This window comes from Arachis hypogaea, chromosome 16 (assembly GCF_003086295.3).
Source record: "Arachis hypogaea cultivar Tifrunner chromosome 16, arahy.Tifrunner.gnm2.J5K5, whole genome shotgun sequence".
NCBI lineage: Eukaryota > Viridiplantae > Streptophyta > Magnoliopsida > Fabales > Fabaceae > Arachis > Arachis hypogaea.
The window spans coordinates 2,490,563-2,509,990 of NC_092051.1; the positions used below are offsets into that span (position 1 = coordinate 2,490,563).

At 28.4% G+C, this 19,428-nt stretch overlaps 2 protein-coding genes across 2 annotated transcripts; one reads left to right on the forward strand and one right to left on the reverse strand.

The window, feature by feature from the left end:
• Window positions 1-4,432: 4,432 nt before the first annotated feature.
• Window positions 4,433-7,854, forward strand: LOC112758020 (aluminum-activated malate transporter 13). Its single transcript, XM_072219663.1, has 5 exons — window positions 4,433-4,842; window positions 4,935-5,075; window positions 5,872-6,290; window positions 6,899-7,042; window positions 7,380-7,854. Exons 1-5 carry the CDS (start codon window positions 4,509-4,511, stop codon window positions 7,713-7,715), a joined length of 1,374 nt encoding a protein of 457 aa, XP_072075764.1. The 5' UTR covers window positions 4,433-4,508; the 3' UTR covers window positions 7,716-7,854.
• Window positions 7,855-9,870: 2,016 nt separating this feature from the next.
• Window positions 9,871-13,527, reverse strand: LOC112756414 (protein trichome birefringence-like 10). The gene is made up of 4 exons (XM_025805006.3): window positions 12,493-13,527; window positions 11,637-12,026; window positions 10,831-10,989; window positions 9,871-10,617 (listed from the first exon to the last, which is right to left on the reverse strand). The coding sequence occupies exons 1-4, from the start codon at window positions 12,954-12,956 to the stop codon at window positions 10,266-10,268; spliced, it is 1,365 nt and encodes a 454-aa protein (XP_025660791.1). The 5' UTR covers window positions 12,957-13,527; the 3' UTR covers window positions 9,871-10,265.
• Between the last annotated feature and the right edge of the window lie 5,901 nt (window positions 13,528-19,428).

Here is a 19,428-nt window from a genome sequence, read left to right on the forward strand (position 1 = left end):
TACATCATCATCCGGATTTAATTTGAACACAGTATTTAGTTTGAAATCATATATAATGGAGGCCCAGGTAGGGTTTTTGTCTGATTCTCTGATTTCATTATATCTCATATACCGAATTATGTCCATATCATGTTATGAACAGCGGAACCACTTACACAATGCAATGCAATAACTTGCCAACTTAATCAAATTTATTTTGAAATGAAAAACATTACATATACACGTTTATCAAATGTTCATTCTTTTACAGCAAATATATTTTATAAATATAATGAGTTTCTGGAGTTATGGCTTACACAACAATTTCTCATGCTCTTTTATTTTTCTTTTCATAGCGGCCAACAAAGCTTACGCGCGTGCAAGGCACACATTCGTCTGTCGACCCCAACATCGTCGTACATATTTCGTACATATAGCATTTCCTAGGTAACTATTTATTAGAAGTGTAACCGTTCCTATATATTTTTTTTTAATTTTTAGAAAAAAATAATTTTAGTTTATATGATAAAAAGAGAAATGTTTAAGATTAGTTAAATTTATTTTTTTTACCATTATTTTTAATTATTAATTTAATCTTTTTAGTCTAATAATTTAGTAACATATTTTTAGTCTAAATTTTTAAATATTTGATGACTAACCGATAGAAAAAAAATAAATTCTAATAGTCCTTTTTTTTTTACCAAAGTTAAAAAGACTCAAACCTACGATCTCTAAATGAATATGGGAAGATTATGTTATTTAAGCTATAGCTCATTGGCAAATTCTAATAGTCCTTGAGCATTTTTCAATTTAGAATTTAATTTTTGATTATACTATTATAAAAAATTTATAAAAAAAAAGTTATTGTGTGAAAATATATATATATAATAATATTTTATTTTAAGAAAAATGATTTTGGAATTCATATATATTAGATGTTGCATATGAATTTGAAATATATTGTTAGAGATATAATTATTCATGTTATATTTTTATCAGGTTAAATTTAAAAAAAAAATAGTATTATGATATAATATCATAATTTCGTATCCGAAAAAATCTAAAATTCGATCGTTAGTGATCTCCAAAAAAAAAAAAGTATAAAACTAATAAAAAAAATTGCAAAAAAAAAAAAAATTAAGCAAATACAAAAAATATTTATTTAAAAAATGTTAGATATATAATTAACCATTTATATTATTTTTTTAACTTTTTTATCAACTTAAATATTTAAAAGAAGGAGTATGACGAGAGATATATAGAACCTAATTCCAATTAATATAGTAGTTTGTTGTTTTCTATATATGCCACAAAATAATATAATGGTTGATATGTGGCCATACACTAAAATAATAATGGGAATTTCTAGGCGCGTCAATTATTTCATAATAGTGTGAAAGCACATATGTCTGCTATGAGGTAACCAAAATATAGTGCACACTTTTGAGCATCAACCACCTGAGTCGTTTACCGTGCTTCTCTATGTTTTCTTATCAAATATTAGATGATTTAAAGAGAAATGATGGACAATAGGTATCTGAATTTAGGAGAGAATTCTCTTCACTATCATTTCCATAAGTTTAGTCTAAATTAAAGGTATAACAGCCTCTAAGCTAGGAGATAATGATTCCGACACAAGTGTATTACAAGTCCTCCTACGTTTATTAAAGATAAAGTTTTAAGAGAATTTATAAGTGAGACATTTTTAAATTAGTTATCTAAAAGAACTCGTAGTTCGGTTTGTTTTAGATTGAGCTCGACTCGATTTGTTTTTATAGATCAAGTTCAAGTTTTTTTAAGCTTATTAGTTAAAAATGTCAGATCATAAAAAGTTTGTCGAGTCGACTCATGAAAATATTTATTTTGTAAATAAATTATTCTTAATTTGAATTTTTAACTATTCACTTATAACAAATTAAAAAAATAAGTAATCAAAATTAGACAAGATTCTAACTTTTTTTTTTAAAGAAAAAGTTTATTTATATATATAGATATTATAAATATGATTATGATATGTGAGTAATGATTGATATATAAACGAATTGTAATTTACAAATTATAAATTATAAAATATAGAATTTCAAAAATTTAATCTAGTTTAAACGATTTCATACTAATTTGGCCCTTTAATTTGGGTTTTGCCGCAATAATAAAAATGTAAAGATTTATTTAGATTGGTGGTTTATTGTGGTGTTGCACAATGTTGTTTTGGAGGTGCATACCATAAATGGAGGTTCTATTGGGAGGACTTTGCATGTTTTGTTGAACTTAAGATCATTTTTTTGAAATAAAAATGATATTTGTACACTAAAATCAGCCATTAAAAATAGCCATGCATTAATGTATTTATATATAAATACATATATGATTTAATTTATTTTTAATACGTATTTATAATTTTTTTATTTTAAGTTATAATTTACGAAAGAAATTTTTTAAATAGATTCGTAAACTTGTCCGACTTTTAAATTATCAAGCTGAGTTCAAGCAAAAAAAAATCTATGAGAAGTAAAAGTGACGAAGCAAAAGAGAAACAATACAAAGTAATGTATTTTTAGTTATTTAAAGTCCTTAAATTTCTATATGAATGTGTACTCTTTTTTTCTAATTAGAGAATAGTGGGGTTGGATAATGGAGCCGTGGAGGAGTGGTTTCATTTAACAATTAATGAAAAATTTTATCATATTAATGTACAAAAATTTAGTTATTTTATTATAGCACATTTAATTATTTTATTAAAAAATATATGTATATGTACATAAATATATATACTTGATAATTGATTTTTAATATCCGTTCGTCTATATAATTTTTTTGTTTTTTTAATCACGCAACTATATGAATAATGAAAATTAAAGTGGCCTCAGATGTGATGATAATTGATAACCTCCACTATATGCATGTAGGTTGTGTGATATACATAATTATTACAATTATCTATACCCTTCAATCTGTTTAATCTTTTCTCCATGCTTATGATTATTTGGAGGAATTTATGCAAGAGTTTAAGAAAGGTCATAATTAGTAAAAGGAGCAGGTTCTATATATTATTATTATTATTAGATGAAAACTCAGATCCAATCGACTTCACGTAGAAGTTGATAGTTGAAAGCTGTTAGATGATTTAACTTATTTAACTAAATTTTCATCTAACGATTCTCAACTATCAACTTCACGTGAAGTCGACTACAATTGAGTTTCCACCTTCTTATTATTATTATTATTTTTACGTAAAATTAATAATTAAGAATTGTTAGATAATGATTTAGCCAAATTTATTAAATTATTTAATTATTTTTAAATATTAATTTGATAACTGTATGTAAATTTTTACCGTTGAACAAACATCTAGGGCAGAAGCACTAACTTTATACACAGCATTCATAAAGTTGTGACACTAAAAATGTCGGATCATGGTCTTTCTATGAGGAACACCTGTTGGGAGAAATAACGATATGATCGAAACGTAGGCCAACGATTCAAGCAATCTAATACATTCATCTGATTCGTGGACGATGGTCCTTTTTATTTAAATTAATATACTTGAACTTTTAAATAGGATAAGTAGTATTGATAATCCGTGTATTAATAGACAGCTAAGTATTTATTAATCCAATTTTCAGAAATGATTCAACTAAAAAATAAAGTCTAAAGAGATGTAGTATGATTGGCAAGTGCTCGAATTGTTTGGAGATTTCGAAGAGGAATGAAGTGAAATAATATAAAATGAGAAGACATTACATCCAACTCAAAATTTTAAGTTGTTAAGTTAATGAGTCTCTCATCTTATAAACTCCTCATTCTTCCTTATTTTCTTTGATATGGGACTAACTTCAACACTCCTTATACTTGCAACACTAACACGAATTTGAATAACTAGTTACTTTCAAAATGCGAGCAAAATTACCTTGATCTTCAAGAAGACTCAAATTATTTGGTCGACACATTGTCTCGAAATTGAACCAAAATTATTCAAGCAAAACAGTATGCTAACAATAAAATTTTTAAATTAACAATAAAAATCAAGTTCAAATATTTATAAAAATTTAAGTATGTTATCAACAATGTACCAGTATATAATTTTGGCGATCGACTTGGTTGATCATATAGTATACGAAAATCAGCATACATAAACACAGAGCTAGATAGGTCATTAATTAATAATAAGGTAGGATTTAATTTGGTCGTGTGTGTATACGTGTTCCACTAAGGTGATCACTGGGTTATAATCAATCTATCTAGTTAACAAATGAAGCTAAACAGGTATATATGGTTTGCACTAAGATACATATTGGGTGCTACTTAGTTCATATTCACCCTCTAAAGTCTTGTCTTTGAATATATAGGTATGGAAATTAAAGTGCCAACGCATCCCACTAACTAATTTGGTACTTGTTTCATCAGGTTCCACTCATCATAGCTAGGGCGGCACGGTATAAATATGGCTCTCTCTCCAACTTCATCCTCCACAAGAGATATATAAAGTTACATAAAATAGACAAGAAAAGAAAATAAGGACAAAAAAAAAAATGGAAGCAACAACAACAACTACTACTACTACTACTACTAGTACTACTACTCATCATGTAATATCTATTGTGAATGGAGGAGAAGAGAGTGTTGGTGAGAATAATAATAGTAAGGAAAAGAGTAGAGTAGGGAAGTTGTTATCTCTTGTCCACATTGCTAGTTGTTGTTGCTATGTGAATTTGGACACAAGGAAGACAATCCACAGCATCAAAGTGGGAGTTTCATTGGTTTTGGTGTCACTATTTTACCTCTTGAACCCTCTCTTTGATCAAGTTGGAGAAAATGCAATGTGGGCTATCATGACTGTTGTTGTCACCTTTGAGTTCTATCCAGGTATATATATTATTATTATTATTATTATTAATTAATTAGTACTTGCAATAATGCAATAAATTAGATGATAATGAATGTGTTTGTGTGATAAGGAGCAACACTGGGAAAGGGCATCAACCGTGGATTGGGAACTATATTAGGAGGTGCAATGGGTGTCCTAACAGCAATTTTTGCCCAAACCATTGGAGGGATTGCTAACTCTATTACCATCGCTATTCTTATTTTTGTCTCCGGTAAGTTTTAACTATATATATCAATATAACTCATGCATGCATGTGGAGATGAAGCTACTCATATAAAAAAAAAATCTATTTTTTTTATCTAAGAATTCTTTTAGATTTAAAGTATGATTATATATCAATATATTGTAGAATTTTTAACTAGATAACTCACTTATAGTAGTATCTTTTATGTGAAGTTGATAGTTAAAAATTATCAAATAATTTAACCTATTTGGTTAAATTATAATTTAACTATTTTTAACTATTAACTTCATATAAAAATAATTGTATTTGAATTTTCACTTTCTCCAAAGTAGATACTTACATATAGTTCACATATAGTTATTTTTATACGAAGTTTATAGTTAACAATTGTCAAATAATTTAACAAGTTTGATTAAATTATAATCTAATAATTTTTAACTATTAACTTTATATAAAGATAATTCCTTATATGTATGTTTTTTACCTTTCTTTTATCAATATCAGTTATAAGAATAAATGATTTTATAACATAATACAAGAGTTTCTATAGCAAAAAAAATATAAAGTTTGATAGTTATTATTGAAAAAAAAAATACAAGACTGAGTCTGTTTAAATTTTGGAATAAGTAATTTTATGACAGTGTAAATTTAAGTGCAGTTAATTTTATTGTGAAGTTCATAACTGAAAAACGTTAAATGATTTGACTGATTTGACTAAATTTTCATCTAATAACTCTTAGTTATCAATTTCAAGTGAAGTTGACTGTTGTTGAGTTTCCACCTTTTAATAACAAATTGTTGTTGTTGTTTGTGGTGGGTGCAGGATCAGTTGCTACATATTTTCGACTGGTTCCAAGCATAAAGAAAAGATACGACTATGGAGTGATGATATTCATACTCACATTCAACCTGGTAGCGGTGTCTGGAGTGCGTGTTGAAGACCCTGTTTGGGAAATAGCACGTCAGCGTCTCTTAACCATTCTCATGGGTTTCATAGTCTGTCTTTGTGTCAACATCTTCGTTTTTCCCTTGTGGGCCAGTGACGAACTTCATCATTCTCTTGTAACTACCTTTTTCAACCTTGCCAACACAATTCAACGGTGTTTGCTGGAAGAAGAAGAAGATGCCAAATTCGTTACTGAAAAAGAAAAAGAAAAAGAAAAGGAATCATCATCCGCTGTTAATAACAAATTCTCTCTTTGTAATTCTGTCTTGGACTCCAAGTCAAAACATGAACTATTGGTAAGTACAATAAGTAAAACAAATTTTTAATTACTCAATGTTAATTAATTTTTTCATTCTTTTGAAGATTTACGATTAAAATTTATAGTTTAAACCTTAAAATTTTGTCTTAATTTTTTCATTTTTTTTAAAATTACTTTATGTTTTTTTTTTATTAAGAATCGAACTCTAAATCTTTTAGATATAAAACTCTTAGAGAAAAGGACAAATAGGTTCCTAACCTTTTGTCCCGCGAACATTTTTGTCTCTGACCATTGAAAAATACTTTTAAGTCCCTGACCTTTACAAAACTTGGACGGATCAGTCCCTGACGGAGGCATTTGGACGGATCAGACGGAGGCATTTGGACGGAGGGACTAATCCGTCTAAATTTTGTGAAAGTCAAGAATTTAAAAGTATTTTTCAATGGTTAGGGACAAAAATGTTCGCAGAACAAAAGGTTAGGTACCTATTTGTCCCTTTCTCAAACTCTTAAGTTAAGTTAATAGGAATAAACAACATAAATAATTATATTTCTAACAAATTTGAGAGATTATAATAATTAAAACTAACTGCAAAATAAATATATAAAAAATATCAATCACCTAACAAATTTTTTCTGGGGCCAGGCAAATTTCGCAAAATGGGAACCTTGGCATGGGAAATTCGGATTTTCGTACCCTTGGGAGAAGTACTTGAAGATTGGACAAGTTCTTCGAGAACTTGCTGCATTTATTCTTACAGTTGGAAATTGCCTTCAAGCATCAAAACAGGTAGGTATATATAAAAGGTACATGTGCAAATTTAGCTTAGTATTTTTGTTTTTTTCGCGGTATTTTCTAATTCGACAAGTCAAGAATTAATCCGTGACGTATATGATATTCATTTAAGAGTTTATGTTTATTTTTAGTTTCAAAAATTTTTTTTTTCAACTAATTTAAAAACGATAGAGGCCTAAACTTCTTTTTTTTTTTTTTTGTCAAAGAGACCTAAATTAAAAAAAAAAATAGTTTACCGTTATTAAAGAAGTCAATAGTTTTTCTTATTTTGATGGGCTTATATGTTGGGTTCAATGAACAACTATTTGATATTTTTTTTTTTGCATTACAGGCCATGGCATTATTGAGGGAATCACATTCAATCCAATTAGAATCATGGGAAGCAATTGGGTCAAAGGTTTCATGGGCTCTTAGAGAACTTGGAGATAGCATGAAAGAAATGAGGAAATTGGAGGATGATAGCAATAGCATTTCCACAAAGTTGAAAGCAGCAAAAGCAGAACTAAGCCTTGTAATCTCCATGTCCAAGGTTTCATCTCTTGATAATGGCGAAGTTCTAGCAATTGCAAGCTTTGTGTTATTGCTCTCTCAAGTGTTGGACAAGGTTGACCAATTGGTCAAAGAAGTTGATGAACTTGGACATCTTGCTGCTTTTCCTACTCATTAATTCATATCTTAGACCCCCATATAAATCTATATAGTATATGCTATTATATCTAGTATCTAGTAGTGTTAGTACAAACCAAATGCCAAATTTTTGGGTCATCAAAACAAAATTTAGAAATATGTGTCTTAGTGTAGTATATTGTAATATCAATAAGCTCAAAGTAAAATGATGTATCATGGATTTTAATGGCGATATATCCTCTAAATTATTTATTTTCAGTCTGATATTTTATTATTTAATTTTTATTTTTATGTAGTATTTGAGTTTTCCCAAAAAAAAAAAAGTAAATGACAAAAAATTACATTTAATGTTGTCAATTAAAAAAATCAATAATATTTAAAAAATAATAAAAAAATAAGTAAAAACAGTCCAAACTTATTTTATTTAGTATTTATTTATGATTATTATTATAATTAATACATGTTAAAAATAAGGTAAGTTTAAATTATTTTTTATCTCCCTAATATTACTGTATCAAAGTGGTAGACATATAATTTTTTTAATAAAAAATAATAAATCGATAAAAAAGTTATATGTAAAATATTTTTAAATTGGTTAAATTCAAAATAAAATATCATTGTTTTATTTTTTAATTATAATATTTTAATATAAAATTAAACAATATTAATCTATTTCATGTATATTCACCTTATTATTAATAGTGTTATTTTAATGATAACATTTTTATATAAAAATAATGTTATAAATTATTAAATAATTTAATATATTTAATTAAATCATTTAAAAATTCAGAACATCATCTTCACATGAAAATGTCATCGTTATTATTATCATACGCACGTTATCTAATAGCCAAGAGTGGGATCATTCATCGTTACCAACATTTTGCTATCATTTTTATTTTGGATCTAATCTCTCATATGACATATTTTTTAAGTTTATTTCACATTGTTTTGCGAGAATATTGTAGTCCTTATGAACTATGCCATGTTACATTCACACGTACTCTTCTTTTCCGCGTTTTTAATATTGAAAATTAATATATATTATTATAATATTTCTTTTATTATCTTTATTTAGGGGTCTGCATGTCTTAGCCAAGCTTTTTCAATCAGTGATTAGAATCCAACAAATCTACCATTTCTGTCTTAATTAAAAAAAAAAAAAAATTGGGTGACAAAGAAGTGCCTTAGGTTAATAGGTAAAATAATGTCTAAAAGATCACATGCATTAATTTAGTCCTTAAAAAATTAGAAACTTTTTTAGTCTAATTGATCCTTTTAATAGTTCGACAATAACATGTGCATAGATTATTATATGACATCTCATTTAATTGACGAAAAAATCAATTTGATTTAATATTGTATTTTTTAACACTAACTAAGTATTTGATATTTCGGAGATGAAATTGATGTGAACTTAATATTTTAAGGACTATTATAACCATTAAAATTGATCACATAAAAAGTAAACAAAAGAAAAATGAATTTTCCCTATCAATGTTTTTCTTCTCTTCTAGGTACCATTTATTTTGAGGTACTGAGATAGAGATTGGAAAACTGAAATTCAGTATCATATTTGTTGGTTCAAAGATTGGCACTAAAATTTCTGTCTCTGTCTCTAAAATTTCAATATTTCAGTATCTCTAAAAAATAGAGACACAGAGGACTAAAATTTTTAGAGATGGAAACTGAAACTTTAATAACATTTTATACCTAAAATATCCTCATTTCAATTAATTAATTCCAATTTTATCCTTTATACAAATTAAATTAGAGTTTTATTATTGTTTCAATTTCTATGTCCCACTTTGTACCAAACAGAATACTGAAATTTATTTCAATCTTTGTCTCTTAGTCTCTGTCTCTCAGTCTTAATCTTTCCGTCTCTGTCTCTCCACCAAACGCTACTTTAATAACTGATGTACTAAAAAAATTATCATGGAAAAAGAAAGAAATTAACTAATGCAAAGTATTAAAAAAAAAATGAAATGCCAAGTTCCAGAAAAATCAATTCTCAGCAACTTTGTGTGATTCGTAAGAATTACTCAAAGGATATTGATGAATATATATATAAATAATTATTGGAAGTTGTTGCAGATTACATGAAAGTTGTAAACACGCAACAACAGTAGTAGTACAGCTGACTGAATAAACAAACACCGAAAACAGAAAAGCACCATGCAAGAATTATATGGTAGGAAAATTTTCTGTATAAACCAAAATACTGTTTTTTTATGTACAAAACAATAACATCAATGTCTCCACTATGCTTCTTAGTACCAACATCTTATGAAATTTACAAAGAATTTTTCCAAAACAAAAAATTGTTGTATGCCTTGTGAATTCTGATCCATCAAGCTTGTCTCTCAGTGATTATGATTTCCCCACCTACAAAGAGGGTCAAGCAATGATTTTTCCAGGAAATTAAAAACAGATGGTTAGAAGCATCCACACCCAATTCAGCTTGCAGCTCCATGTCACTCATCAATCAATGAATCACAGAGAAGAAGGTGGCAGCAAAGATATGCGAGCGAAAGCTCTCTCGCATAAATTTGCATATTCGATGTGGACTGACTGAGTATACTGATTATAGTGAAACTTGGGAAAATTTTGGTGCATTCCTCTTGAGAAGAAGTGCATAGAGAATCTCATTCCAAGAATCAGGAACACCGGGCAAACACCAATGGCTACAATCTTGCAGCTGCATAGGGGCCCTTCGGTCTGGCCCGATATGGTAAACAGATGCATGGCCGTCTTTTCTGCTTGCCGACATCTGCGTGATGTTCAGCAGGTCCAAATTCATAACTACCGGTTCCCCGGCGTGCTCTGACAAGACATCAACAATGGTTCTTGAATGACTGTCAGATACTGCTGGCAATGAGCCTAAATCAGGCAGTGTTTCCGAGTTACAACCACCACCGGTGTTCCAATCACCACCCCTGCATTGCCGAACCAATTACTAAATCAACAACTTAGAACCAATGCACTATCCAGTTAAACTATTTCAGTAAGACTAAAAGAATATGAAGCTGCTAAAGCCTAAAAGCAAGGACCAACCATGAGAACCAGAAAATTACAGATTGATTCACAGACATAATTTAAGCAAACAAAGATGTAATTACAGGTAAGTCTGCTTGAAAGTTTAGGCAAACCTGAAATGCACAGGAGAATAAGTTCGGAAGAGGACATAAGATTTGTTCATGTTTACTTCTCTGGCAATCCAATCAATCATCGTCTCCACCGATATTCTGAACGCATCCGTTATGGTCAAATTCATGTTCACTTCCTCTCCTATTTGGAAGTAACAACCCCTAAGTAACAAAATGAGCCCAAAATTGAAGTCACAAATAATTCCAACTTTAACCATGACAACTTGAATACAGAAACAAAAATATTGTTACAAAATGTTAACAATGTAATCTAGAACCACAAATTTGCAAGTCATGCTAAATGGAGCATAAATCATTTTAACTTTTCAATATCAAGCGAATCTAGCAAAGTTTAAGTCGGAATTCACACTTCCCTTTTCCTTGTTACATTCTTTGGAGCATGAAACCAAAGCAAAATTTGATTTCGCCAAAAGAGTGAAAGCTCAATTGTCAAAAAGCTCATACAAATAAAGATCCTAGTTCAGTTCATGGAAACCTTTACATAAGTTTTCAATACGATGAAACTAGTTGCTTGCAGGTATTCACAACTAAAGAAGTATATCAAAGCCGTCATATAAATGCAATCCGTCCTTGCTAGTATTAGTGTTCCTGTTCTGTGGTAAGAAATTATATCAATGTACCACAAGAATTCTCTTCAAAATAAATATTATACAGATTGAGTGACCAATGTCTTCCTGTTTAGATGTGCTTATTTGGAAATCAATCCAAAAGAAGAGGGTACTCAAAGATTGAATCAATAATAAGAGTAATCTAGCCAGTTGGGATAATAGATCAAGAAAATTCCTTACATTTTAATAGTCTTCTCATAGTTCCACCAATGTCCGGTATTGAAAATCAACACATCTGCATCTCTCCACCGATGAGCAGTCCAGTCCATATGATCCAGTCTCAAAGTCAATCTCACCCCTTCAGGTGCTCCTGGAGGAGGATGTCCCTGCACGACCAGATACGTCGATCTGTAGTACTCAACCGTGCAGTTGTAATCTTCAAACATAAACGACAAGAAGCCTGTATGCTTTGTGATTGGGCTCCCATTAACTTCATAGATTTTACTCTTGTTTGCCACGGCAGAAGAAAGCATGCAAAGAAGCGATTCCCATTGGTTCCTTCCAATTGAATCTCCAACGAAAACTAGCCGCTTATCGCGTAGAGTTTCCAACATCTTTGTTGCATCAAATCTTTTGCAAGTGCAGGACATAGTACATATGTTACATTCCAAGAACCAAGTCAAAATTACTCAACAACAAAAGTGATTTTTAATCATCCATTTGGAACAAGAAAATCAGACAAATTAGTTAATGGCAAATGAAGAGCCATGGTTGACAATGCCAACAAACTTCTTCACAGAAACATTCTTCCTTTATAATCAATGTGAAAACTCATCCTAATTCACTTCAAGTACTAACAACCAAGCCCTATTCAATAGAAGTAGCCAACAGTAGTTAATTAGAGAATGGTTCCTAGAGTGTGATGCCTTAATGAATCAGCTACCAGACAAAAGTTAAGTTCCAAAACCATTCTTCCTTAAAGTAACAACACCACCCACATAAACAGAAAAGGGAAATTCCTTGTCTTTTTGTTCCACCAACCATAACCAAAATCCAAAACAAGAAGAATAAAAAAGTTAAAAGAGAAAAAGAGAACCTGGGCAAGTTGCAAGCTTTGGGGTGCCATCGCCATTTGGTGTAGAAGGAATCAGGTCTTCCATTCTCAAAGCAACGAAAACCTTGATCAAGGAAGGAGCAATTGGCAGAGTGGTAGAGAGGGTAGGACTCATCCCAAACCCAGTTACCATCATAAACATTGCATTGATCGCCCTCTTTGGAGAGAAACTGAACCAGTGGAGGAGCAGCGGAAGAAGAGGAAGAAGAAGAAGAAGGGAGGTGGAGACCGAGAAGCGTAGTTCCCCAAGAGCGTAAGCCTCTGTAATCGAGGTAGAAGAAGCAGGAGAGGAAGACAAGGAGGGTGAGCAAGAAGAAGCTAGCGATGCCAAGAGAAGGTTCTAGAGGCTTGAAACGCTTGAACTTGGTGAGTAAATCGCAGTGGGTGTTGGGTGTTTCAGTTGAAGGCTTGCTCATATCGGTGGGTTTTGTGGTGAACATTAACATGAATCATGAATGGTGGTTGAAATGAAAGAGAAGATATACAGAAAGAATTCAAGGTTGAGACTTGACAGAAAGAGGGAAAGTGGGGTCCAGCCACTAAAACGCCATTGATGAACCCTCAGACTCAGACGAATTAATGGTTACTTTGATTCAATTAGTAGGTTTTTAAGTATGGATTAGTGTTGAAGGTTGAAGAAGAAGAAGAAGAAGAAGAAGAGGAAAGAGGGTAGTGGTGAATAGGTGGCTACTGAATGCTGATAACCGACCACTGTAAGAAGGAGAAAGTGGAAAAGAGAGAGAGAGAAGAGAAGAAGAAGAATTGAATATTGGTATTTTTATTTTCCTACAATTTTTGGTCCCCATGGATGGGCGCCATTTTATTTATTACTTTTTATTAATTACTAATACATAAATTATGAATAATTATCCAAATTAGTTTACTGAGATTCTTAAGATTGGATATTTTTAGATGTGTTTGATTTGTATTTGTATTTTTTTTATTTTTAATATTTTTTATTTTTTAAATTTTGTAAAAAAATTAAAAATAAGAGATAAAAATAGAAAATAAAATTTTATTATTTTTATTTTTTTACAAAATTTAAAAAATAAAAAATATTAAAAATAAAAATAGAAAATAAAATCGCAAACCAAATGTATTTTTAGTCATTTTATTTTTAAAATACATAAAAAATTCTCCTAAATTTAATTTCAACAAATAAATCAGTCTCTGACGTTATTTTTTTGTCAATAATACACGAAAAATGTTGATTTGAAAACCTCGGCTAATTTTTTTTAATACAAGGTTGAGATGTGAGTTATGCTGAGTTATGGAGTATTGGGGAGATATATACGGTTGAGACAGCGTTTAATTTTTTGTTTTAGTGAGAAAAAATTGAACTATCCGATTTCATTGCAGAAAGAGAGGGACACAAATTGGACCTAGAGTTTTCTGAAATCGGATCCAGGATTTTCATTGCAAAATTTTGTGGATACTGAACCCAGGGTTTTCTGTTAGTACACAAATCGAACTGAGGATTTTCTGCCAGTACACAAATTAGACTTAGGATTTTTAGTACCTCCAATCGGACGATCCGATTTCTCTTGAACAGCCATCATACGCCAGTGAATCACCATACACCCTCATATCCCAGCTATACACCATTCCTTTCATCATATTAAAAATAAAAAGTTCGAAAACCTCAAACATGAATTAGTACATACGTTGTATTGTATTGTATAATTTTTTTTTTATTTTATCTTGTTTATATGTATGGATAACTGACTTGTCACATGTATTAATTTAAATTTTTATGTTAATATTTTTGTTTATCATTGATAAAAATATAAAATTAGAGACTAATTTATCTGTCAAAATTAAATTTAAAAATTTTTTTAGTGTATTTTAAAAATTAAAAGATTAAAATGTCTAATTTTAAAACTTTTAAAGACTAATTTAAATAATTATATATAAATTATTTATTTATTCTTTTCTTCTGAATTAGTTATCTTCTTAATCGTCTTATTAAGTTCATAAAATAGCCTTGGGCGAAATAAAAATATGTTGGAGAATTCAATGTTATTCATTTTGGGGGGAACCCTGTCTAGTGTTTTTCTTATTTTTTAAACTAAATGGTCAATTTACTAAACTGATAATTTACTCTTTTATAAAAATAGAATTTCACTAATATGTATTCTGAAAATATATATTAAAGTTACCAATTAAAAGTATTTATTTCTATAGGAAATGTATATAATTTAATTCGTTAATATATTTTTTATGTATTAGTCAACAAAAAATATATTTGTTATATATTTATTAAAATAATTTTTTTATAATTGTTATTAATAATAATCATAACATATTCTAAATATGTAGTAAATAAAATTTAATAACAACTTTATTATGTAAATGTTTTAGTTGAAAATATAGTAATGTTAATGGTTTAAAATAATATTCAATATTTAAATATAAAATTTTTGTATATATATTATTAGTTCACTTTATTTATTTAATAGTAATATTAGAATTGTCTTTTTCTCTAGAAAATATCAGAATAGATTTGAAAAAAGTCATTAATTATAAGATTAAAGTGGCAATTATATCATAAAAAATTTTGACTTTGAACTAATTAACTCTTGAAAAAAAAATTAATTAGGTCATTTATAATAGTAAACAGTGGACATATATGTATGTTATTTCGTCAATAAATAGTATGAAATGAAATAAAATTGTCTATGTATCTTATTATGTATAGTGATATGTGTCACATGAGTTTAGAAATGACATAATTTTGGATAATCAAGCATTCGTTAGCTTTTAAAGTTTTACATAACTTTTATCAACTGCTTTTTGTTGCCACAAATTTTACTCTAAAAATTATTATCTACTTAACGATCTTTTATAAATAAATACGTCACAGTAGTTAACAGTACATATATTATCCTTAAGTTTTACATGATAAATTAATAAAAAAGACATAGTATGACAATTGTTTACTATTTTAAAAAAATCAAACTAGTACTTTTTCTTTTAAGAAACTAATTAGTCCGAAATTCAAAATTTCAGGACTTAATTGCCAATTTTCTCTAATTATAAACATTAATGACAATAAATGTGGATGCTCTCTTTCTTTAACTTTTTTTCTTTCGGATAAAAGAATAAAAAGAAAATTTTTTTTATAAATTCCAACAAATAAATAAAAAATAAAAGAAATAGTTATTTTTAAAATATACTTCCTCAAAAAATTTGGAACAAACGAGCCGAGTATGTATTAGAGCCTGGAGGTGATTAAAACATGTTATGACTTTTGATTCGTTTAAAACGTGGAAGAAGCGCACCATTCTCGTTTGAATTCAAGACTTTAGAGCTTTTAATATCTTGTCGTAGAAATTAGAAAGTTGGGATAAGAAATATTTAATACTTAAGATTTTGTTAATACTTTCAAAACATGCAATAATGCTCTCAAATTCTCGAGTTTTATTTATTTATTTATTCAAACCTTAATTTAATAATTAGTAAATAGATTTTGCCACCTAATGACTCAAGCCCATGCCTCTTTAGACTTAAACCCATCTTTTCCGCAATACTTTACATCAATTTATTATTTAATTTATATCATGTTGAATAATGGTCCCTTTTTTTTATGCCAACATTTCAAGTCTTTATTGTTTGATTAAGAATTAAACTATTACGAGTCTCATAATGTATTTGGCATATATCCGGCATCATCATCATCATCATAAATCACAATAATGTTTCATTAAATCGTTTAAACTAAAGTCTGTACGGTCCATTAATTATTCCTCTTGTTACCTAACATTCAGGCTTCAGCCTAATATTAAGACTTAGAAGCTAATTTGACCTAATAAATTTAAATTTTTTAGAATTTATTTGGATGAGTTTTTAAAAAAAAAAATTTTAATTTTTTTTTAAATCTTATAAAAAAGTAAAAGTAATTTTATGTTTGGATATCTTATGATAAAATATTTTTTTTATTAATTATGTTTAGGTATAATAATATAAAAATACTTTTTTATTTATTTATTACATGAAAAATATCTTTTTGTAAGAAAAAAATATCTTTTAAAAAAAATATAAATTGTAGCTTTTCAAAAAAGATATCTAATACCTTTATTTTTAGTTTTTTATTATTAAAAATTTACTAAACACGTTAAAAAATAAAAAAAATCTTTTTCATTAAAAAAAGATATTTTGTTATCAAAATAATTACACCTAAACAAGTACTTTTTATATATTTTATGAGGTATTAACTTGTTAACAACACTGTAGAAATTATTAGTTGTTTGATTGTGAAATATATAACATAATCAAATAGAATTCAGAAATTTAATGGCAGGTTTAAATTTCTTTTTTCAGATGATTGAGAAATTAAGTTATCATTTAGGGCATGGAGGGATAATGTATAGATTTGGACATACATAGACATCTCAATTTAATTAAATTAGGTCATGCATAGCACGTCTATTTCAATCTAATTAATAAGAAAAAAAAATCAAATATATTCATATTGTTATATACATTTTTGTATTGCATTTTGGTGTGCATACTTTTCATGCATATACACATGTGAACACAAACCCAATTTATTAAGCTATTAAGTATTAACAAATTGAATTAGTTCATGAAATTGGTTTCTATATGGTGGACCCATAATAATGGAAAGGCATGGAAAATATTGTATCTCTTTTGGATTGATTTCGAATTTCACTTAATAGGTTAATAATTGATAAAAGGCACTTGTGTGATGTATAGATATTGACACAATATAAAATATGATAGAATATGAGATACATAAATACATAAATTTTAAAATTTTATAAGATATAGAGATAGATATATATATAAAATATAAAATATTTTATTTTAATTATATAAAATATTTAAAATATTTTTTGTTTTAATAAATAATATATATTATTTATAAACTTATTTTAAAAATACATGTTAAGAATAAGATTAGACACGCTAATACATAATAGTATTTAAATGTATCTAAATATATTCAATTTTTTTTTGTTTTTTAATAAGATACTACTAAAGATATACATGTCGAATGAATGTCGATGAATGTCGTGTCTCATACGCTGATACAACAAATGAAGTATCCATACTTGATAGGTTATGGCTAAAACCTTCACCTTCAGCATTAAAATGAGAAGCATGGCACCTTCTATTGCTGATGCAAATCACGGGATTTTAATATCTTTTTATATTTCCAACATTTACTTTATGCATCTTTAACGAAACCGCCAAAAAACAAAAACCAGCGCTTCTAAGTTCTAACAGAAATGGTCCAATATGATAAAACCAAAATAATCAATTATGATTTACGTTCACTGACCCATTCTCCTCTTCTATTGATTTTTCGATTATGATTTGTGAAACAATTTTTACTTTTTAGTGAAAAACAAGTATCTGCACCGAGTAACCATAATGTCCTTCGAAATGGGCTTAAACCCCATAGAAAAATAAAAAAGATCAAGCCCCAAAAGAAAATAAAATGGGCTTAAATTCATAACATGTCTGATCCAATATTCCAAAGCAGGTGGATGGAATGTATGTGGTATCGGGTCAGGTGGGGGAATGGGTTCTGGGCAATGCCCAAATCCGAAAAAAAGACACATTAAAAAAAAGTTGAATTAACCAACTTGGATTAGTCGAGTGATCAACTCGCGACGGATTAGAGATACCGTAAAAAACTGAAAAAAAAAATTCAAAGATTCTTTTTGTCAGTTTTTTTTTTAAATTCAATGGTACTATCTAAATACGTTAAATGGAAAAAGTATTTTAAAATTTTTGAAAAATTCAAGTGGGGTGCTTGTTTTAAAATTGAAAAAACATTCACTCCAAACGTAAAATCAATAATGAATTTACTATTTAAAATTTACACAAAAAGATAACACTTAAATTAAAAAAGTATTAGACGAACAAATATTTTTATAATTAAGTCAAGATTGGTGGATTAGTTAAGTAAATTGTGTTAGTTCTACCAGTAGCTTTATATTTACACAGCTGATTATATGATATGGGAGATAAAATTTACTATTTGTTATATTATTAATATGTCAGTAGCATAAAAAAAAATTAAAAAAATAATAATTTTATTAAATTTATATCGTTTAAAAACTAAATTAAGACGTTAAATTTTTTAAAAATAAATAAATTCGTATGTTTTTTCCCCCATAACCATCTTCAGCATTAAGTATTATATATCCTATGTCCTGAGCATGGGTGTTATCGGTTTGGTTTGGTTCGGTTTTGGACAAAAAATTAATCGAATCGATATGTTCGATTTCTATAGACACACAATTGTTCGGTTTGTTATTTTTACAACAACTGAATCGAATCGAACCGAACCAACAGTGGTTTGGTTCGGTCGGTTTTTCTGATTTTTAATTTTAATGAGCAAAATATGAATCACAATAATTAGAGGTTTAAAATAGTCAATAAACTGAAATAATAAGAGTAAAACATCAAAATAGTTAGAAATTAGAGATTTTTATTGTTAGGTTAAAAGTTAAAATGGTTAAAACATTGAAATGGATGCATATCTTCAGTTCAGTTTAGTTCGGTTCGATTTCTATCGAATCAACCGAAAACTGAATCGAACCGATCGATTTTGTCAAAAAAAAACAAAAAAAAAATCGATTTTTTATTTTTATTTTTAAATTGGTTGTTATAATATTCGGTTCGATTTGCGATAATTTTCGGTCCAATTCGATAACTTACACCCCTAGTACTGAGTGAATGTAAGTTTCTCAAGTCCCATAAGAAAACGGTGGTGCCAAGGCACATGGAAGTTGCCAATTTTTGTGTGACATTCATGTGTGAATGGCTGAAGATAGGCACATAGGTCTAATTGATTCAGATTTTAGAAGAGATCCAAAGTGTTGGTCCCAAATAGCTGCGACACACGTGGAACTTTTTGCCATAATCCTTGCCTTCCTTTTAGCT

Excerpts from the sequence above, each read along its gene's own strand:
- LOC112758020 (XM_072219663.1), top strand. The coding sequence starts at position 4,509 with ATGGAAGCAACAACAACAACTACTACTACTACTACTACTAGTACTACT. Across the intron at positions 4,843-4,934 it reads CACCTTTGAGTTCTATCCAG|GAGCAACACTGGGAAAGGGC; the intron begins GTATATATATTA and ends TTGTGTGATAAG. Across the intron at positions 5,076-5,871 it reads TATTCTTATTTTTGTCTCCG|GATCAGTTGCTACATATTTT; the intron begins GTAAGTTTTAAC and ends TGGTGGGTGCAG.
- LOC112756414 (XM_025805006.3), bottom strand. The coding sequence starts at position 12,956 with ATGTTAATGTTCACCACAAAACCCACCGATATGAGCAAGCCTTCAACT. Across the intron at positions 12,027-12,492 it reads AAAGCTTGCAACTTGCCCAG|ATTTGATGCAACAAAGATGT; the intron begins GTTCTCTTTTTC and ends CACTTGCAAAAG. Across the intron at positions 10,618-10,830 it reads TATTCTCCTGTGCATTTCAG|GGGTGGTGATTGGAACACCG; the intron begins GTTTGCCTAAAC and ends TCGGCAATGCAG.